Below are 22806 nucleotides of genomic sequence, written 5' to 3'. Positions count from 1 at the left end.
TCGCTTTTTGTTCTGCATTTGGATTTTTTTAAATAAATTTTTTATAAACATATATTATTAGCCCCAGGGGTACGGGTCTGTGCATTGCCAGGTTTACACACTTCACAGCATTCACCATAGCACATTGCATTGGGATTTTTAAAGTTTTTAAAATTTTTTTATTTATTTGACACAGAGATACAGAGTACAAGTAGGCAGAGCAGGAGGCAGAGGGAGAGGGAGAAACATCCTCGCTGAGCAGGGAGCCCAATGTGGGGCTCGATCCCAGGACTCTGGGATTACAACCTGAGCTAAAAGCAAATGTTTAATGACTAAGCCACCCAGACGCTTCTGCATTTGGATTTTTTTTTTTAAGATTTTATTTATTTATTTGATAGAGATTACAAGTAGTCAGAGAGGCAGGCAGAGAGAGAGCGAGAGAGAGAGAGGAGAAAGCAGGCTCCCCGCTGAGCAGAGAGCCCGATGCAGGGCTCAACCCCAGGACCCTGAGACCATGACCTGAGCTGAAGGCAGAGGCTTTAACCCACTGAGCCACCCAGGCGCCCCTGCATTTGGATTTTTAAAATAAAAATTAACATACCTTTAATAATGTCATTACTACATGAATATATACATACTCTTTTTACTGGTCCTGACTAAACAAAAAGACACTATAATTAAAAGATAGTAGCCCTGGGTTTTAACACAGAAGAATACATATTGATTGGTTAGCTTTTTCTTAAAATACAGTAGCTCATCAATCAAGATCACTGTTTTAATAAGCAAAAAAGATTATAGCTCCAATTTAAGGTCAAGCTTCATGGCAAGCATCATACCAAAGATCTACCTACCTTTATAAAGCTTTGCATCCCAAAGCATTAACCTGCTTATAAGACAGGGATTCTCAGAGCCAGGTTCTTCTCTAAGGCATGCTTGGCAAAAGATCTGTCTAAAGTCACCTACAAACAAAAGAACTCAGATAATTTTTATTCTCACAATATTCCTCCCAAAAGTATGTTTGCTACAATAACATGTGAAAAAACTAACAATCTTCCCAGTTTGATATCAAGAATAATTCTGTCAATATCAAAGAATCAAAAGCCAATAAAATATTATTTGGAGCATTTGAGATGCAATTCTGAAAATTAATCAAAATATATAAACCAAAAATGAAAAAGAAATTTGTTTTATACTCAATGACATTTTCAAATTCGTGGCTATTTCAAAAACCAGTATTTTATGAGAAATAAGAAAAACAGGCAATATGCTTACTTGAATAGCTCATAATTTTGTTCATCCAGGAGCCAAGACGCAAAGCAAATTTCTGATGAGCCATAACCTCAGAGTGTAATACTTCTACATGAAGTGGATGTTGAGAGACATTTTCTGAATGGCTCTATAAGTGAAAGGAATAATAAAAACAAAACACCAGTTTTAAAATTTGTTTTAACTAGGTAATCTATTCTTCAAAAAATCTTATGTAACACTTACAGCTTCAAATCTCTGGGTCTAAATGGCCCAATCCTACCTTTACATAGGATGCCAAACCACTTCAACAATGTAATTGTTCTACTTCGGCTCTTGTAATGTGAATTCCTCTTATAATTCTCTTTCAACCCGAATTTAGAAAATTACCTTTATATCTTCCTTTGCTTCCTGGCAAGCAGCAAAAGCACCTGCTTTGACAGCTCGACGACCCTAATTATAAACAGACATGAGAATTAAGTAGTAGACTGACAATCCCAATCAATAAGTAATATGTAGTCCAAAGGCCTACTGAGCTTTTAATCATTCGTCAACTGCCTAAAAGTCCTAAGATGGGCAATACCTGGAAGATAAAAATAAACGTTTAACACCTTTATGAAGCTTCAGAACTTTTGATACTGCTAGTAGAGAATATACTTGAGGATGCTGGATTTCCTGCTTGGTAAGAATGTCAGTCCTTCATTTGCTATAGTGTATTCTATTTCTATTCAATAATAATAATTTATGTTTTTACTAAACTCCTGGTACATGTTTTAAATACTTTTCATGCAAGTGTCTGGGTCTTTCAGTCGGGTAAGCATCTGCCTTCAGCTCAGGTCATGATCCCAGGGTCCTGGGATTGAGCCCCGTGTCAGGTTCCCTGCTCGGGTGAAACTGCTTCTCTCTGTCCCTCTGACTGCCGTTCTCCTTGCTTGTGCTCTCTCACCCTCTCTCTCTCTGTCAAATAAATAAAATCTTTAAAAAAAAAATAAGTAAGTAAATACTTGCTATGAATGAAATTTACAAGTTCCACAACATGTGTTCCACAATACACTTGGCATCCACCAGTGGATGACAGGTATGACCAGGATATTGATTCCTCAAGCCCTAGGATCACTACACTGATTACTAATGCCATGCTGCTTCTTCCACTATATTACACTCCTCTCAAGGACAAGGATTAAGTTAATATTGTCTCTATATACATGAGGAGCACAGTTTGCTTTGGACAGATTTTTTTTTTTAAGATTTTATTTATTTATTTGACAGACAGAGATCACAAATAGGCAGAGAGGCAGGCAGAGAGAGAGGAAGAAGCAGGCTCCCCACTGAGCAGAGAGCCCGATGCGGGGCTCGATCCCAGGACTCTGGGATCATGACCTGAGCCAAAGGCAGAGGCTTAACCCACTGAGCCACCCAGGTGCCCCTGGAAAGATATTTTTTCAAAAGCTAAACCACAGAACCAGTATTATACTAAAAGCAGCTATAACAAATTAATGTTAAAAATGTCAAAATTGATGCATTTATTCATACACTCAGTAATTACAGAATACTATTTTAATAAATAATTATATAAACTGACTGAAGCTGACATTCTTAACTACTTTTCACCAAATAGTAACTTTCTAATTATTTAGAATAAAAGAAGAAAGCTAATAGTTTATCTACAATTACGATATACAGAAAAATCAAGCTTTACCAATTAACCTAGGATATAAGGAATAAAAGAAGAGTATGATTGTTCCTAACACATTGTATTACTAAAGAGCACTTGGCAAGGGCTCAGTCAACACCTGACTACCAGGAAGCTGATGTAAGGGAGCACAAGAATTCAAACGAAGCCCACAAACCTCTTTGTCTATGGCAGTGGTGTGCAGCTGGGCCTCTGCGAGTTCACAGTCGAGAGCTCTTTGTAGACTGTATATGACATGGTCATATGAATGGTGTTCATCATTGAAAAGGACACAGTAGTATCTCTCATTTTTCTCCCTGTTAAAAAAAAAAAAAAAGATGGATACTCAGATACTAAAACAAATAAAGAAAAATGTGAAAAATAGACTAAAATAATATGTAATATCTGTACCAAAGCACCACCATGTAGTTTTTTGTGTATTAGAAAGTACCACAGCAACACTGATAAATAAAGTTATTTTAAGTGTTACAGTGTCATGAAACTTTAAAAACCCTGATAAAAGTATTACCATTTCATCTTTTTATTAATGTAATCAATGCTCTGTAATCAGAAAGCTCTGTAATCGGAGCTTTCTCAATGTAAATTATTACTTTAGTGGCAATATGTGTTTTTTTGTAAAAATTTTATTTGTTTATTTGTCAGAAAGAGGGAGAGAGAGAGCAAAAGCAGGGAGAATGGCAGACAGAGAAATCCTGGGATCATAACCTGAACTGAAGGCAGATGCTTAACCAACTAAGCCACCTAGGAGTCCCTGGCAATGTTTTTAACACTGCTCTTAACTCTTGCTAATCTCTTACTGCACAAAGGGAGACAGCCCTGGGCTCAGGACCTTCAGGTAGGCAATGATAAATGGTAAGATTTTATTAACACTTAGTTTTTAAGTTTATTTTTGCTTTTACTTTCTACTTACTTAAAGTGATATTGGTTTTAAAGAACACTTAAGTTTAACAAAAAAAGGTGTATACACTGAAAGTGCTAGTACTATCATGTGACTGAAGGATCTTCGGCTATTTAAGTTTTTAATCTTGCTGAGATGACTGTGCCTCTTCCATCTTTAGAAAGAGCATAATATCTACATTAAAGAGTGGTATGGGGATCTCATAAGAAATGTGAAAACAGTTGTCATGGACTACACAAATGTCAGATGTTATTATCAGTTTTAAACAGTTTACAATATGCTTTTATAATATACTCAATCCAGCTCATAACTCTAAGAAGCAGATTTTTTTTCAGGCCTCTTAAAGCTCAGGAACAGGGGTGCCTGGCTGGCTCAGTTGGTAGAGCATCTGGCTATTGATCTAGGGGTCAAGAGTTCACGCCCCACACTGAGGGCAGAGCTTATTAAAAAAAAATCAAAAACAAAACACAGGGGCACCTGGGTGGCTCAGTGGGTTAAGCCTCTGCCTTCGGCTCAGGTGGTAATCTCAGGGTTCTGGGATCAATCCCCGCATCGGGCTCTCTGCTGGGTGGGGTGTCTACTTTCCCCTTTCTCTCCGCCTACTCTCTGCCTACTTGTGATCTCTCTCTCTTTGTCAAATAAATAAATAAAGTCTTTAAAACAAAACAAAACACCAAAAACCAAAAATACTTTTCTATGGTCACAATGCCTTAAGCAGTTAGAAGGCCATATTCAGATCTATGAATCTGAAGTCTGATGCTGCTATATATACACTCAAACTCAAGCAACTCTCCCTTTTCAGGCAGGCAGATTGCTAGTATCATGTTTACCAAAACAAAGTTTCTTAAAGAGTTCAACTGACATTATCACATATCTGAAATTAAAGCATTTGTAGATGCAATCTCTGATGACCTTTATTTTCCCAACCAGTTTATTGTCCATCAAGAGTCAAAATAATACATTTCATGTCTTTATTAACTAAAATTTTTAATGCTCTCTCCTCCTAAAACAAAAAAACCCGTAAACTCAAAGAATAACAGTATTTAAATTTGTGATGCAATTTTGTGAAATTCCTAGTATTACAGAGACAGAATAATTCCCACAAGGCCCAAAGTATATCATCATATCAGATCTGGAATTCTCTTGTACGTTTATAAGTTAAGAGCAAATACGGTCACAGAAAGATTTGTGGCTGTTAGAAATCATTGGGTTTTAGTTTTAAAATGTTAAATCTCCACAACTAGTAAGGAAATAGTCATAGATATCACAGCACTTGGAAAATGGCTATCTCCTTATTCCCATCACAAATCTCTCGGGGAATCTGGAGGCTGGTCCAGAACAGGATCAAATAGGGCAATTTACTTCTCTACTGGGATGGGTAGCTACTAGGTCCTTACAAATCATTCAGAACAAGACCTCCAGCCCAAATAATGAAAGAAAGATCTTTATCCCCACCATGGCTGAGCTAATCCAGAAGAAGCTATGCTACAGGGAAAAGGAGTGAAATATCAGCAGCTACAGAAGGACTTGACTAAATCCATGTCAGGGTAGCAGAAGCTTGAGGCGCAGAAAGTAGTATCGTGAAAGAGGAGCTGGCTTGGCTAGATAGGTCCAACATGGTCTTTAAATTTCTGGGTCTTGTGCCGGTCAAACAGGAGCTGGGAGAGGCTCAGGCCACAGTGGGGGGAGAGGCTGGACTATATCGCAGCTGAAATTCAGTGATAGGAGTCCCAGCTCCAGGACCTTGCTAGTCAGAGCAAAAGAGGAAGACCTGACTCAAACTGCAGCAGGAGTTCCAGTGGGCAAAGGCAGCCAAGGCAGGGGCTTCCTGGAAGGCCGGACCCTGTGGTGGGGAATGGGGAGGGGTGGGAATGAGGCAGTTCTAGGGCTGTACCACAGCTAATAAAATGTGAAAATATCTGGCTGTTCTCTGACAAAAACAAAAACAAAAAACAAAAATAAAAACAAAAACAAAAAAACCCCAAAAACAAAAGAAAACAAAAAACCAAACTCTTCTTTCTTAAAAGTCAGAAGCTCCAGTTTAGGGTCTTCTTTTGGCTTACCTTCTGTTTAATGCCTATTCAGAGCATCTCATATAAATGGACACTTTGAAAGTATACTCAAAAGATAATTCTCTACAAAATTTTCATAATCCTGATAAATTAAAACCAGTCCAACATAAACATTTTTCCAACATTTATTTTGCAATATAAATAACCTTTGCTAAACTTCTTTTTGAAAACTGTCCCCACCTTATCTGGAGTTCAGGAGGTAGTTCTTTTTCCTCTTCCCATATAGTCATTTCTACAATGTATTTTACCACTGAAGGGAATATTTTCCGGGCTTGGGCAATTACCTCTTCATTCAATGGACAACGTAAATTCTGTAAGAAAGTATAGAAAAGATATAACTACCAACATTGTATACAAATAAATGGATGAGAAAAAGGTTACTAATTTTTTAATTACTTTAATGACTTCATTACACCACCCTTCAGGAGCAAATTCAAGTTGAGCTAAAGAGGTTGCTATTCACAACAGTTTAGCTTAATTCCTTGTAGCCAAGTTGGTGCTATAGATAGAATGGAAAGGAGACAGAAACACAGAGTTCCCTTTTTAGTGATGCTCTCCCTTAAAAATGTTCTCTGTCTTCCTGAGTAGCCTAATTATGGTACTATCAGAGAACATTTGGTTATCCCTTAAAGCTTACAAAAAACTTTTCTTATTATTTTAACTGATCCTCATGCCCACTCCATAAGAAAGGGAGAGAATTAGTGACTTTTTCTTTTTAAAGATTTTATAAATTTATTTGCGAGAGAGAGAGCATGAGAGAAAGAGAAAGAAAGAATGAGCAAGGGGAAGGACAGAGGAAGAAGGCGAAGCAGACTCCCTGCTGAGCAGGGAGCCCTATTCGGGCTCAATCCCAGGACCCTGGGATCATGACCTGAGCTGAAGGCAGAAGCTTAACTGACTAAGCCACACAGGTGCCTGAGAATTAGTGATATTTTAAGTATAAGGCACCCACCCCAAGGTAAAAGAGCCTATAAATAGCAGAAACCCAGTCTTTGGCTCCCAAAAGAAACAGTGTTCTCTTTATTACAGACTACTACCTCCTTAACAAAAGGCTTGTTGAAACCATTCAACTAAAAAAAAATGCGTTCAAATGCTTTTGATTTTGATACAAATCAAAACAATGAGGTACTTCTTCACACCTACTACAGTTACTATAATAAAAAAGACATATAATAACAAGTGCTGACCAGGATGTAGAGAAATTCGAACCTTTATATATTGCTCATGGAAATATAAAATGATGCAGCCAATCTGGAAAACAGTCTGACAGATGCTCAAAATATTTAGCATAGTTATACAACCCAGAAATTTCACTCCTACATATCTATCCAAAATAAATGAAAACACATCTGAAACAAAATCACATATGCAAATATTCATAGCTGCATTATTTATAATAGTCAAAAAGTGGAAAGAACCCCAATGTCTATCAATTGATGAATGGATAAATAAAATGTGAATATTTAGCCCAAAGACTATTACTTGGCCATAAAAACATAATATTACTTGTATCAAAAAGTACAAGGTCCAACATGGATGAACCCTGAAAACATTACGCTGGTGAAAAAAGCCATTCTTAAAAGACCACATACTATATGATCTATAAAATGTCCACAGTAGACACATGTATAGGGACAGAAAGTAAAATAGTGATTGCCTAAGGCTGGGGAGTTTATAAGAAATGGAGAGTGAGGGACGCCTGGGTGGCTCAGTTGGTTGGACGACTGCCTTCGGCTCAGGTCATGATCCCAGAGTCCCGGGATCGAGTCCCGCATCCGGCTCCCAGCTCCAAAGGGAGTCTGCTTTTCTCTCTGACCTTCTCCTCGCTCATGTTCTCTCTCACTGTGTCTCTCTCAAATAAATAAATAAAATCTTTAAAAAAAAAGAAAAGAAATGGAGAGTGATTGCTGATGGACACAGGGTATTTTTTGGGGGGGGTAATGAAAATGTTCTATAATTGAGGTGATGGATGAACATCTCTGTGAATATACCAAAAAGTGCTAATTGTACACTTCAAGTAAGAACTTTTTATTATGGCATGCAAGTTACGTCTCAATGAGCTGTTTAAACAAAAGACAGACTAAACAGGAAAAAAACCAAAGGAGCTCGTGAAGACCAAAAAAAAAAAAAAAAATCCAGTAGTAATTCAATATAAGATTTTAATGTTAAATTTTAACCTACCTGTTGCAGACCATTCTAATGAACTGCATTTCATTCTTTGTTCACCAAACCCTTAACCTATGCAATTCTCTCTTGCACCTATTCTTTCTCACTCCTAAGTGCTTTATGATTTCAAGTTTTACCTACTCTTCAACATATCACCTTCTCTCTGGAGATTTTGTTCCGAAGCATTTACTAGAGAGAGAGATACAAAGAGTGCCAAAGTACTAAGACCAACACTGGTCCACTACATTCCTATTTCATTCGTGTGTGTGTGTGTGTGTGTGTATATATATATATATATATATATATATATATATATATATATATTTTTTTTTTTTTTTTTTAAAGCTCAATATATCCTTTTGAATTCTTCAAAAAAACAGTTTGAGGTGAAGAGTTAAAAGAATCAACTCAGGGGCACCTGGGTGGCTCAGTGGGTTAAGCCACTGCCTTCGGCTCAGGTCATGGTCTCAGGGTCCAGGGATTGAGTCCCACATTGGGCTCTCTGCTCAGCAGGGAGCCTGCTTCTTTCTCTCTCTCTCTGCCTGCCTCTCTGTCTACTTGTGATCTCTCTCGGTCAAATAAATAAATAAATAAATCTTTAAGGGAAAAAAAAAAAAAAAGAATCACTCATCACTTCCACACCGTATCAGAGGTAAGTCCTTTAGAAGAGGTCTGTTAAGTATATAAGAAACTTTCAAGCAAAGCATCTAAAGCTTATAAAATAAGGCCAGTGAAACAAAAGGGCTATATTATATTTATAATCTAAATAGAAAAAAAAAAGAACTTAATAATTAACCCAGAAATGTACTACAGGACTAGAGAGAAACTGCTTTTATATATACTGGAAAGAGGCCTTGCTTTTAAAGACATTGCCGAAACCTGGATGATTGGCTGAATAGTACCAGCCAGAGGGGATTACACTTGGTAAATCCCCACTATGACTGGCACAATGCCATGCACCTGGTATAGTATGGCTTTCACATTCATCAAAGCAGAGATGCAACAAAATGCTATGTACACAGGACAGTTTGTGTTGAGTGAATTAATTAGTTATATGCTACCACAGGTGCCCCTCTCTTACCTCCAGATAATCAGTCAGTTCAGAACCAGATTTACGTTTAGGATAAGCCTGAATGACCAATCATCTTTTGAATCTAATTCTAAATCCAGGATCAGCTTAGTTCAGTACTAAATTCAGTGTTCTGAGGCCATTATGATTCAGGAAACACCAAAGGGACTGGAAATCCATGAGGCAGATGGAAGTTAAGCAAGCTTTGTAAAGTCAACGAGTCAAATTAACTCCCAGGGATTCCTTAGGTACTTAAAACACAAAGATAGTTTTTGCAGATGACTAGTTATGGAATGAAGAGGTTATAAAAACCAAGCCACAAATTACTCTCCATGTGCCAAAATATTTGAGTACCCTTTCAAAAATATTAGAGGAGGAAAGTGAAATATTCAGAATTAAAAGCATTCATTAAACAAAACAAAAATGAGAATAAATTTGAAAGGTTTAAACAGTATTCTAGGTAATGGGCATTTGGTAATATTTAATCAAGTAACAGACACTTGATAAATATTTGTCAAATGAAGGAATGGCCGTCTGAGATTAGGATAAGTAAAATAAGTGAGAGAGAGCAGCAATTTAAAAAATGAATGTTGAATAATAAATTAAATGGGGGAAAAGGCTAACAGTGGTGAAAGGGTAAAAAGTATATGAATATTCTTGTTTTTGTTTTTTAAGATTTTATTTATTTACTTGTCAAAGAGAGAGAGGGAGAAGGAGGGGAGGAGCAGAAGGAGAATTAGACTCCCCACTGAGCGGGGAGCCCATGTGGGACCTGATCTCAGGACCCCAGGATCATGACATAAGCTGAAGGCAGACACTTAACCGACTGAGCCACAGAGGCATCCCAAGCATATGAATACTCTTTGTACTATTTTGATTTTTGCAGCTTTTCATAAATTTGAAATTACACCTAAACTCAAGATTATAAAAAACATCCTAGAACTCAGAATCTAAAGATCTGAATTTTAGGTCCAACTTTGCCACTAAATAATGCAAACCTGAACAAGTCACTTAACTTTACTGAGTCTCTGTTTCTACTTCTATAAAATGGAGCTACTATATCTACCTCACAAAGTAGTAATGAGGATAAATTGATATAATTCGTGTGGAAGATCTCTGTTAATTCTAAAACATACCAGTTAATTCTAAAACATTACTAGTATCAAATAAGAAAGGTATTGGGAAAAGTAGTAGGAGCTGTAATACTAATACTAATGATGACAGCTAACATTTACTGGGCCTTAGAACATGCCAGACATATTCTAGGGCTAAGCACTCTGCATGTATTATCTCATTTAATCCTCACAGCCCTGTGAGGGCAGATGGTATTATCTCCAGTTTAGAGATAAACTGAAAGGAAGAAACAGTGAATAACTCTGCTAAGATCACAGAGCTATCAGTGGGGTTATAAAGCAAACCGAGGACACCTGTTCTAGAGCCCATACTGTTGTGTTCTAATGCTCCTACTCAAGAGAAGACAACACATTTTACTTCTCCAAATATAATTACAATTCTTTCCATTCTGAGTTTTGTAAAATAAGAGTATACTACACACGAGTGGTCATACAGCACAAATATACAGATTACCAAAGATTTCTTTTTTTTTTTTAAAGATTTTATTTATTTATTTGACAGACAGAGATCAGAGGTAGGCAGAGAGGCAGGCAGAGAGAGAGGGGAAGCAGGCTCCCTGCTAAGCAGAGAGCCCGACGCAGGACTCGATCCCAGGACCCTGAGACCATGACCCGAGCCGAAGACAGCGGCTTTAACCCACTGAGCCACCCAGGCGCCCCACCAAGGATTTCTTAATGACAGGTAATTATCTTTTATGACATACTGTAATGTTTCTTCCAGTCTGTCATTTAATCTCATGAAAAGTTTTTGCTATAAAGAAGTTAATTTTTGCAGAAGCACTGTTATCAATCTTTTCCTTTTTATGGCTTCTGAAGTTTAAAAAAAAATGTTAGAAAGGCCCAACCTACTTCAAGATTATTTAAAAAAATTCACTCATATTTCCTAACAAGTTCATAATTTCTTTTCTTTAAAAAAAAAAAAGCTTTTAAAAATCATTGATATTACTGGAATTTATCTAATCAAGCTTAATATTTTTTTCCCTCAAATGGGTAGCCCGTTACATACCACCAACAACCATAAGTGCTATCTTTACTACCAATTTGGATTTAGATTCTCTTTTTTGTTCCATTCTTTGCTGTCTACTCCTGTAGCAAGAATCACCGTATTTGGATTACTAGAGCTCTTTAATACATTTAAATCTGTTACACTTCACACTCGTAATTCTTTATTTCAGCTTTCCCTGATAATTCTCATAGATTATTTTTCCAGAAGAACTTCTGATAACTTTGTCAAGTTCCAAAAGAATATTTGGCTGTTATTCTGGTTGGGAATATAGTGATTTTGTGGATTAACTCTAGAAAAAATTTTAATATTGATTTTTTTTGTAGTATTGAATCTTCCAATACAAGAATGAAGTGTATCTCTTGATTATTTTTTTCTTTCATGCCTATTAGAATACACTTTTCAAGTTTCTTAAAACAGAGCTGGCAGATTTATTTTTTCCAAGTTATTATATTTTTTTCTCATGCTATAGAGAATGAGCTCTTCTCTTCCATTACATTAAAAAAAAAAAAAATCTCTGTACCTAACATGGGGCTTGAACTCACAACCCCAATCAAAAGTCATCTGCTCCATTGACTTAGTCAGCCGAGCATCCCTCTTCCATTATATTTTCCTTTTTTCCCCCCAAGATCTCTTTAGAAAGGAAGAGAGAGAGAGAGAGAGAGAGAGAGAACATAAGCAGGGGGACAGAGAGAGAGGGTAAGAGAATCTGAAGCACATTTCACACTGACTGAGCACAGAGCCCAACATGGGGCTCGATCTTAAGACCCTGAGATCACAATCCAGGCCTAAACCAAGACTAGGATGCTCAGCCAACTGTACCACCAGGTACCCCTTCCATTACATTTTCTAAAAGATATTATTGCTTGTAAGGGTATTAAAGTAATATTTGTTGAATATATTAAACAGAAAAACTAATGGTTTTTATTATGAGTTCTGTAACCAGTAACTTGACTAAACTCTACTCTAGTTTCCATTTTTCAGTTAACATTCTTGGGTTTTCCAGGTATCATGATTTTTAAAAAGAGGCTACTTTTCCAGAAAGTGCCAGGATTAACGGTTTCACAAGTGAATTCCAAGAGGAGTTCATTCCAGGAAGGTAAGCATGATAGTGTTACACGATTGTTTTTTTTTTTTTTTTAAGATTTTATTTATTTATTTGACAGACAGAGATCGTAAGTAGGCAGAGAGGCAGGCAGAGAGAGAGAGAGGAGGAAGCAGGCTCCCTGCTGAGCAGAGAGCCCGATGCGGGGCTCGATCCCAGGACCCTGGGATCATGACCTGAGCTGAAGGCAGCGGCTTAACCACTGAGCCACCCAGGCGCCCCAAGGTACACGATTGTTTTAAAAGACTTGATTTCACTCACTAATGTTTTATTTAGTATTTCAGTATAACAATGATTAATAAAACTGATCCATACATTCTCTATATTGTCAGATATGAGATCAATATAATGTTGGCTTTACATAACAAATCTGGAAACTTTATCTTTTCCCCCTTCTATGCTTAAGGACATTTTCTATATTTTTGTTATTTATTTGGTATTAAGTTGGCTGCTTTTTATTTTTAACCAGTAAAATTTTTTAAATGTGGAAAAACAGGAAGATCAGTATAATAAAGACACTTTTACCTAAATTCAGTAACTGTTATTTTTCCATATATTTTTTTTTCCAGTATTTTAAGGTATCGGTCATATTCTAACCTAGATACTTAACATGCATTTCTAAAAAAAAATTTTTCTTACATACTTATGATACCATTATTATATCTAGTAACATTAATAATTTTTAAATATTCTCTAATGTCTTGGTCATATTCAGTTTTCCTAATTCTTCCCAAAATATCCAGCATTTGGTTATTATGTCTAGGTCAATTACATCTAAATGAATCTACCATCTCCACTTCCAGCCTTTTGTTCTTCATGACAGAAACCAGGCCATATTTCCTATAAAAACTCATACATTTTATTTACCTTGAAATGTCCTATATATATATATATATTTTTTTTTTTTTTAAAGATTTTATTTATTGGGTGCCTGGGTGGCTCAGTGGGTTAAGCCACTGCCTTCGGCTCAGGTCCTGGGATCGAGCCCGGCATCGGGCTCTCTGCTTGGCGGGGAGCCTGCTTCCCTCTCTCTCTCTCTCTGCCTGCCTCTCCATCTACTTGTGATCTCTCTCTGTCCAATAAATAAATAAAATCTTTTAAAGATTTTATTTTAGTATATTTTGAGTGAGTTATATGTGAGTTATATCTTAAGCTGTTAAAAATATTGAAGTAACTAGAGTTTCTCTTATGAAATATGTATATATATATTTTTAAAGATTTTATTTATTTATTGGACAGAGAGAGATCACAAGTAGATGGAGAGGCAGGCAGAGAGAGAGAGAGGGAAGCAGGCTCCCCGCCGAGCAGAGAGCCCGATGCGGGGCTCGATCCCAGGACCCCGAGATCATGACCTGAGCCGAAGGCAGCGGCTTAACCCACTGAGCCACCCAGGTGCCCCAAAATGTCCTATATTTTATACTTATCTTCCTTGTGGTCTTCTCTATTGTGTTCATGTCTCCCCTGTATTTTCTAAAATTTAAACCTCAAGGTTTTACTAAGTTCAGGCTAAACATTTTTATCAAGAGTATTTCGTAAGTGGGGCCAGATGGCTCAGTCAGTTAAGCATCCCACTCATGATTTCAGCTCAAATCATGAATGATATCATGGGTCGTGAGATGAAGCCCTGTGAAAGGCTCCATGCTCCATGGGGAGTCTGCTTGAGATTCTCTGTCCCTCTCCCTCTATCCCTTAATGGACATGAACCCATACAATCTCTCTCTCAAATCAATATTAAAAAATATACATATTTCAGGGACGCCTGGGTGGCTCAGTTGGTTAAGCAGCTGCCTTCAGCTCAGGTCATGATCCCAGCGTCCTGGGATCGAGTCCCACATCGGGCTCCTTGCTCCGCAGGGAGCCTGCTTCTCCCTCTGACTCTGCCTTCCACTCTGTCTGCCTGTGCTCGCTCTCGCTCGCTCTCTCTCTGACAAATAAATAAATAAAATCTTTAAAAATATATATATACATATTTCATAAGAGAAACTCTAGTTACTTCAATATTTTTAACAGCTTAAGATATAACTCACATACTATACAACTCACTCAAAATATACTACTTAATGGTTTTAGTTTATTTACACATATTTGTAACTATCACCATATCAGTTTTAGACCAGTTTCATCACCTCAAAAAAACAAAAACAAAAACACTCCTTAGTGATTTCTTCTTCTGCCACCCAATGACTCCATGCCCCTAGACCTAAAGAACCACTACCCCATTTTCTGTCCCTTTAAATGTGCCTATTCCATTTATTTCATTTAAATGTAGTCATAGAATGTGATCTTTTATAATTGGCTTCTTTCACTTAGCATAATGTTTTCAGGGTTTCTCCAAACTGAAGCATGTTTCATTATTTTCCTTTTATAGCCAAATAATGCATTGTACCAATTTACTCACATTTGTTTATCCATTAATCAGTTGATGGACATTGAGTTGTTTCTACTTTTATTATGAGTAATATATTATTCTCTAATAATACTATTATGAATAATGTTACCACGCATATTTACGTCTAAATATTTGCTTGAACTGTTTTCAATTATTTTGAGGATATACCTAGAAGTAGAGTTGCTGGAGTGTTATGTTAACTCTACATTTAATCATTTGAAGAACTGCTAGACTATTTTCCAAAGTGGCTGCACTAGTCTACATTTCTACCAAAGCGTATGAGGGCTCCAACTTTGTCACATTCTAACACTCCTTATTATTTGCATTTTTGATTATAGCCATTAGTGGGTATGAAAAACAAAGTCATGATTTTGGTTTGCATTTCCTTAATGAGTAATAATGCTAAGCATCTTTTCATGTGCTTACTAGCTGCGTGTATATCTATGTATATATACACTTTGAAGAAATGACTATTCATGAAGAAATGACTATTTGCAGGCTTTAAAAACTGGGTTGTCTTTTTATTATGGAGTTTAAAGAGCTCTTTGTAAGTTCTAGATATGAATCCCTTATTAGATAATATGATTTGCAAACATAATTCTCCCATTCTGTAGGCTTTTCATTTTCTTGAGAGTGTCCTTTGGTAAAGTCCAATTATCTATTTTTTCTTTTATTACTCAGACTTTTGCTGTCATGTCTATCAATCCACTGCCAAATATGAGATAATAAAGATTTGCCTCTATGTTTTCTTCTAAGAGTTTTATAGTTTTAGTTCTCACATTTACATCTCTGATCCATTTTGAGCTAATTTTCATGTATGATATGAGCTAGAGATCCAGACTCATTCTTTTGCATGTGGCTATCTAGTTGTTCTGGTACCATTTGATAAAAAGACTATTCTTTTCCTAGTGAATGCCCTTCATATTCTGGTTGAAAACAGCTAACCACAGACAGGTGAGTTTATTTCTGGGCTCTCAAACCTATTCTCATAATCTCTGTTTATCATTATGTCATACCACATTGTCTTGATTACTGTTGTTTTGTAGTAGGTTTTGAAATAGGGAAGTGTGAGTTCTCCAAATTGTTCTTTTTCAAGGTTGTTTTGGCTATTCTGGGTCCTTTACAATTCTATATAAATTTTAATGTAAGCTTATCAATTACTAAAATAGAGAAAAAAAATTTCCCAGTTGGAATTCTGATAGGAATTGTATTGAATCTGTAGATTAACTGGAGCATATGGCCTGTGATATTCTGATGTATAGGAAGAAATATATTTGGTCTTCACCATTCTCTGGTATACAGCTCCTAAAACCCTTGGAATTTCCAAAGTGTTGGGAGGAATTTTTAAAGTCTTTCATTATGTTAATGAAGTGACTTTTAGAAAGCGTTGCCAGGCGAACTGATCGTGTGATCTGAAGGTTGGAACTTCAAGTCCTATCCCCTGACCTCTGCAGAGGGAAAAGGGGGTAAAGGTTGAAACAACCACCAATGACCAATGATTCAATCAATCATGTGCCTATAGTGAAACATCCATAAAAACCCAAAAGGACAAGATTTTGGGAAACTTCTAGGTTGGTGAACACACAGAGATCTAAGGAGAGTGGTGCACTCAAATGGCATGCAAAATCCACAACCCATCCCCAAATATCTTGCCCTATGCACCTCTTCCATCTGGCTGTTTCTGAAGTACAGTCCTTTATAATACATAGGTAATCTAGTAAAGCTAGGAAATCTCATTTCCTTAGTTATATGAGCTGCTCTAGTAAATCAATGGAATCCGAAGAGAGGGTTATGAGAATCTCTGATTTATAGCCAATTGGTCAGAAGCAAAAGCAAAGAGAACCTAGACTTCCAAGTGATATCTAAAATGGGGGAAGCTTGTGAGACTATGCCCTTAATCTCTGGAATCTGATGTTATCACCAAGCAGAGAGTATCAGACTTGAGTTAAATTTGTGGGATACCTGGTCAGTGTCAATGGAGAAGTAAGTTTAATCACTTGGTGGTGCTACGGAAAAAATAGCCAATGGACTGCCACATTAACAATTTTAAATCTTCAAAATACCATATGATTTCACTCATGTGTGGAATTTAAGAAACAAATGAGCAAAGGAGAAAGAAGAAAGAGAGAGATAATCAACCAAGAAACAGGTTCTTAACTACTGAAAACAAATTGATGGTTACCAGAGGGGAGGTGTGGAGAGGGATGGATGAAACAGGTCATAGGGATTAAGAAGCATACTAGTCATGATGAGCACCGTGATGTATGGAATTGTTGAATCACTATATTGTACACCTGAAGCTAATATTACCCTGTATGTTAACAAACTGGAATTAAAACAAAAACTTTTTTTAAAAAAGTGGGATGTTTTTCCATTTATTGAGATCGTCTTTAATTTCTTTCAACAGTGAAAGAATATAAATTTTATGCTGTTTTTGCTAATTTATTTCTAAATATTGTATTCTCTTTGATACTATAATATGGAATATGGAAATATTGGAATAGAATGTTCCAATATGGAATTTTTTTCTCAATTTCTTCTTCAGATTTTTGATTACTGATGTATAAAGCAAGTGATTTCTGTATAATTATCTTGTATCCTACATTCTTGCTGAACTTATAGTTCTAATCATTTTTTTGTGTGGATTCCTTAAGACTTTCCATATATAAAATCATGTCATCTGCAAATAGAGCTAGTTCTACTTTTTCCTTTCCGATCTGGATGCCTTCACTTTTTTTCTTGCATTACTAATTGCCCTAGCGAGAACCTCTAATACAGTATTGAATAGATGTGACAAGAGCAGAATCTCTGTCTTGTTCCTGATCTCAGAGGGAAAGTATCTAATAAATTTATAGCTAGGAGTTTTTCATAATGGCCTCTATTAGGGTTGAGGAAATTCCCTTCTGTTTTAAGTTTAAGTCTTTTTATGATGAAAGTATGTTGGATTTAGTCAAATGCTTTTGCTACATCTACTAAGATGATCATCTGGTTTTGTTTTTTATTCTGTTTATACAGTACGTTACCTTAACTCATTTTTAAAAAAATTTTTATGAACTTTTGTTTTTTCCCACTATTTCAAATTTTTATTTAAATTTTGGTTAACATATAGTGTAATACTAGTTTCAGGAGTAGAATTTAGAGATTCATCACTTACACATAATAGCTAGTGCTTATCACAAGTGCCCTTCTTAATACCCATCACCTATATAGCCCATCCCCTGCTCCCAGCAACCCTCAGTTTATTCTCTATAGTTAAGAGTCTCTTATGGTTTGTCTCCCTCCTTTTTTTCCCCCCCTTTCCCTTATGCTCATCTGTTTTGTTTCTTGAATTCCACATATGAGTGAAATCATAAAAGTATGGAATACTTCACAAATTTCTGTGTCATCCTTGCACAGGGGCCATGTTAATCTTCTCTTTATCATTCCAATTTTAGCACATGTGCCACCAAAGTGAGCTGATTCTGAGATGTTAACCTATGTACTTTATTTTACATCCTGTGAGGAGGCTCATTATGCCATCTCACTCCATTATTAGTAATGATGCTAATACCAATGACCAGTTTCAGGAGATGACAATATAATACCACCACTTAAAGTTTTACTTTTTTCCTTTATGCCTAGCAAGTGATCTATGAGATGACAATTTAGAACCATATGAATATTGTTCTTTATCAACTCATGTCTTCATGGGTTTAGCATCCATTAATGAACTTGCCTGAATCAAATATTTCTTCAAGGTTTACAAAATGTTAATTATTCTAATCCTATTATCCCTTCTCTATTAGCTAGGTAGCATTCAGCCAGAAAGAAGAGCTTTACCTTGTAAACTGGAAATACTTGTTTACCATGAAATACAATTACTACTGAAATGGCGGAACAGGGGTACCTGAGTGGCTCAGTTGGTTAAGCGTCCAACTCTCAATTTTGGTTCAGGTCATGATCTCAGGGTCCTGGGATAGAGCCCTGAGTACGGCTCCAAGTTTAGAGCAAGTTCAGGGTGTAGTGTGCTTCAGATTCTCTCTCTCCCTATGTCCCTCCCCCAACTCTTGCTCACACACTCTCTTCCTCTCTAAAACAAATAAATAAAATTTTTTTTAAAAAAGAGGTAGAATAAATGCGCTTAGTTCATTCTTTTAATTACCAGTTTTCAGTGTGAGAAATTGATATAATAACCACTGCCATGGCAAAATAATTTAAGTTCTCTTTGGTTTTACTAGGAACTCATGAATTTTCATATATTATGATTCAATCAGTTACAGCAGTTACTGTAATTAGTATTATTTTGATACTCTAATTGTCCAACTCTGATCAATGACAGCCCTTTCATGCTGGGTCCTAGATTCTTAGGACACAAACCCATCCTCATAAGCTTACTTAATCCTTGACTCAGACCTGGTCAGGTATTTTTACAAGCCCTGGGTTCTTTTAGTGAGTAACAGTACTTAAAGAGATCAAAATCTGGGGGTTCAGGGTATTCATTGCTAGAGGATTATCTGGAACAGTTTAAAGAGTAAAAAAACTATTTCTTGCAGTTTTTCAAAAGGGTCACTCTGTGAAATCATTTGAACATAGGAAGTACTTCTTAGGAAGTACTTTCTTGTGACAACATTCTGAGTTTCTACATTGGTTATTAATTGTTCAAGTTTTCTCCATGTTTGTGTAAATGATTAAATTTTATATAGCTTGATAAAATAACCCATTTTTCAAATGTATTTGCACATAGTCTTATAAAGAGTCTTTTATAATCCTTTTAATTTCTTCTGTATCTGCAGTCTATAGTTATTTCCTCATTCTCCTAATAGCCTTTATCTGGGCTTACTCACTTTTCTTGATTAGGATGTATAGTAGATAATCAATTTATTGACTATTTTTTCTTTAATAAAAGTAATTTTTCTATGAAAAGTAATTATTGAAGTTACATGCCAATTCTACTGTTCCATTTGCTCTTTTAGCTTTATATATTACTCTTACCCATCAAACTGACTGCTTAACAAACAGAACTAAGAAATTCACTTTTTTTTTTTTAATTTTATTTATCAGAGAGAGAGGGAGAGAGAGCGAGCACAGGCAGACAGAATGGCAGGCAGCGGCAGACGGAGAACCTGCTGAGCAAGAAGCCCAATGTGGGACTCGATCCCAGGATGCTGGGATCATGACCTGAGCCGAAGGCAGCTGCTTAACCAACTGAGCCACCCAGGTGTCCCAGAAATTCACTCTTTAGACAAATAAATAAAGAGTAGAATAAAACTCCTTACATTTAAATACTGGAACATTAAAAACCAGGATTTTTAATGGAATTGAGTTTAACCCATAATATAACATTTCTTTCTACCTAACTGCATCAAGCTTAAAATAATTAGTAATTTTTAAAAATAGTACTCTTACCTCTTTTGTAGTACCTGCTCTTCCAGGTTCATGACTTATACAAAATGGGCCAGTTTTCCATGCTTCTGTGTCTCCACAATCACAAAATCCCCCTCCAGTAGAAGTATGCATCTGATAAATGAAAAATGAGTTTGTCTTGACTTTAAAACACATTACAAAGCAAGGAGGATGAAGATGACTCAAATAACAAATGCTCCCCAATACTTAAAACTTAACTGCCATTAATATAACAGAAACCAAATAAAACCAAAGCCCACTTTAGTTAACCAAAATAAATCAAAATCTGAACACTCAATCACAACAAAAATGAGCCTTCAAAATTGACAAAATTTTGAAACAAACATGCTTTGAAACACCTAATTTTTAAATAATAGTTTTTAAAATTGTGTACTAGTGGAGAACAGACTATGAAGTACGCAAAAAAACCCAACCCACTATGCAACACCTAGAATGCCTGAGTAATGACATTTTTCTGCTTAAACACACTTCTAAAAATCGTTATAATAATACTTACATAGTTGAGAAATGTTTACAGTATTTACATCTATTTGATGTTCCACTGAAACTAAAATTATTTACTTTTATTATTATTATTAGTTACTATTTACTTTTCCTTTCAGAGTTCCTGCAAACAACAACAACAAAAATGATGCAACATACATGAATCCAGATAGAGGATGATGACTATTGCCTGATTTTGAATCTTCCCCAAAACCTTCCTCCAAAACATAAACAAGGAGAGCAAGAAAACCACACAGGATTCATGTCTGCAGCATTATTGAGAGATGAAAAATACATGCCACAGCCTCAAATGACTTGTTCCATTAGAGTTCCTATTCCCTATCATTTCAAGCCTACAACCACAGATGAGAGAGGAGCTTAAGAGGCTTCAAGAAAGAAAACAGAAGGGTATAGAGGATTTAGATGAAGCGCATACAAAGCCACGCCCAATACTGGGGAACATAGGCTGAGACCAGCCAGTTCCCGGGGAAAGATTAAAAATGAGCATGACCAGAAGTAGCAACCTGAGAGAAGTGTTGCTTTTGGAGGAAAATGAAATATGTTTAAAAAAAAAAAAAAAAAAAGGTGATAAGCCCTGAACAGTGTGGCAGTAAATAAAACAAGGAAATAAAAAGGGAAAAATTAAGGATCCTACAGAAATGAGAGAAACAACACAGGCCAAATGCTCTCCTCACCTCACCTCTACCACCAGCATCATCTATAAAAGAAATTACACAGAAGAGAGCAACTGGGGGCACCTGGGTGGGCTCAGTGGGTTAAAGCCTCTGCCTTTGGCTTGGGTCATGATCTCAGGGTCCTGGGATCGAGCCCTGCATCGGGCTCTGTTCAGCAGAGAGCCTGCTTCCCTTCCTCTCTCTCTCTCTGCCTGCCTATCTGCCTACTTGTGATCTCTGTCAAATAAAGTCTTTAAAAAAAAGAAGAGGGCAACTGACAGAAGAGACCAATTATGGACCCTATCCATGAAATAAAAAAGACTAGAGGTAGACCACATTCATACAAAACTATTACCAAAAAAGAAAGGCCAAAATTGCAGTAAGAGCCAAAATCCAATCACAAAGCTAAAGGAAATTGTAATATAAGGCTCCAAACTTAATTACATAGCCTCAAACAAGCATCTGGGGCATACGAAAGTCCTTAATCAGATTAAAGCACCTTTAATTAGAAATGAAGAAACTAAGAACAGAAGTGGACAAAAAAGGGATAAATGAGACCTGACTGAACTCAGGAAAAACAAAAACAAAAACAAAACAAAACCAGAAGAGAACTAGAAAAATCCTACCAGAAATGAATTCTAAATTACAAGGTGCCCAAGACAACAGATTCAAATGAAAATTTAATACATAACATTAAACAAAGCAGGAAAAGCAACTGAGAAATGAAAATGTGGTAATTAAATACAGGGTTAGAGAGAAAGGGGTTGCAACAGAAAATAGGCATGACTGAAGTCACCAAAGAAGAAAATCTAAACAATGGAACAGAGCTGATATTTAAAACTGTAATCCAAAGAAACTTCCTAAAATAAAAGAAGACCTGAGTCTACACACTGGAAGTACCCATGAGTCACTAAAACTCACCTAGGATGATCAGCTGTGAAGTATATACTACTAAAGTTCTAAGACTGTAAAGATAAATGTCCTAAGGCTTTCTGGCAAAAAGATGAAATAACACAACAGCAAGAAAATTAGATTGTTATCAGACTTCTCAATGACAACATATAAAACAAGACAGTAGCAGAGCTGTGTCTTCAAGGAAAATAAATGCAAATCAAGGATGTTATCTCTAACCAATCTATAAAAATACAATTTCGAACATGTCAGAACATCAGGAATACTGTATACATGAACCTCTCCTGAGGAATCTACTTGAATAGAGATCAGCACACTTTAAGTGTAAAGGAACATGTAGTGGGGAGCCTGAAAGGCTCAGTCAGTTAAACATGTGACTCTTGATCTCAGCTTAGGGCTTGAACTCATGAGGGCTACAAATAAAAACTGGGACAAGTGGAAGAGAAAGTAACATAAGATTATTAACTATTATACAGGTAGTAAGAGGAATTAAAGATACCATTAAAACTGATAGACTAGGGGCACCTGGATTGCACAGTCAGTTAAGGGTCTGCCTTCAGCTCAGGTCACAATCCCAGAGAT

General features: G+C 36.3%; 1 protein-coding gene across 2 annotated transcripts in view; it reads right to left on the bottom strand.

Annotated features, from left to right (window-relative positions):
* The window catches only part of UBR1 (ubiquitin protein ligase E3 component n-recognin 1), a 142893-nt gene that overhangs the window by 91972 nt on the left and 28115 nt on the right, over window positions 1-22806 (bottom strand). For both annotated transcript variants that reach the window (XM_082735361.1, XM_082735362.1), the window contains exons 4-9: window positions 20138-20248; window positions 6068-6198; window positions 3075-3213; window positions 1615-1677; window positions 1252-1375; window positions 831-938 (exon numbers count right to left, since the gene is read on the bottom strand). In XM_082735361.1, coding sequence (XP_082591487.1) covers window positions 831-938; window positions 1252-1375; window positions 1615-1677; window positions 3075-3213; window positions 6068-6198; window positions 20138-20248 — 676 coding nt within the window. The remainder of the gene's footprint in view (window positions 1-830; window positions 939-1251; window positions 1376-1614; window positions 1678-3074; window positions 3214-6067; window positions 6199-20137; window positions 20249-22806) is intronic.

This window comes from Mustela nivalis (genome assembly GCF_964662115.1).
Source record: "Mustela nivalis genome assembly, chromosome: 6".
NCBI classification, from domain to species: Eukaryota; Metazoa; Chordata; class Mammalia; order Carnivora; family Mustelidae; genus Mustela; species Mustela nivalis.
The sequence above is the reverse complement of the archived record's forward strand: the minus strand, read 5'-3'. Positions and strand labels throughout refer to the sequence as shown.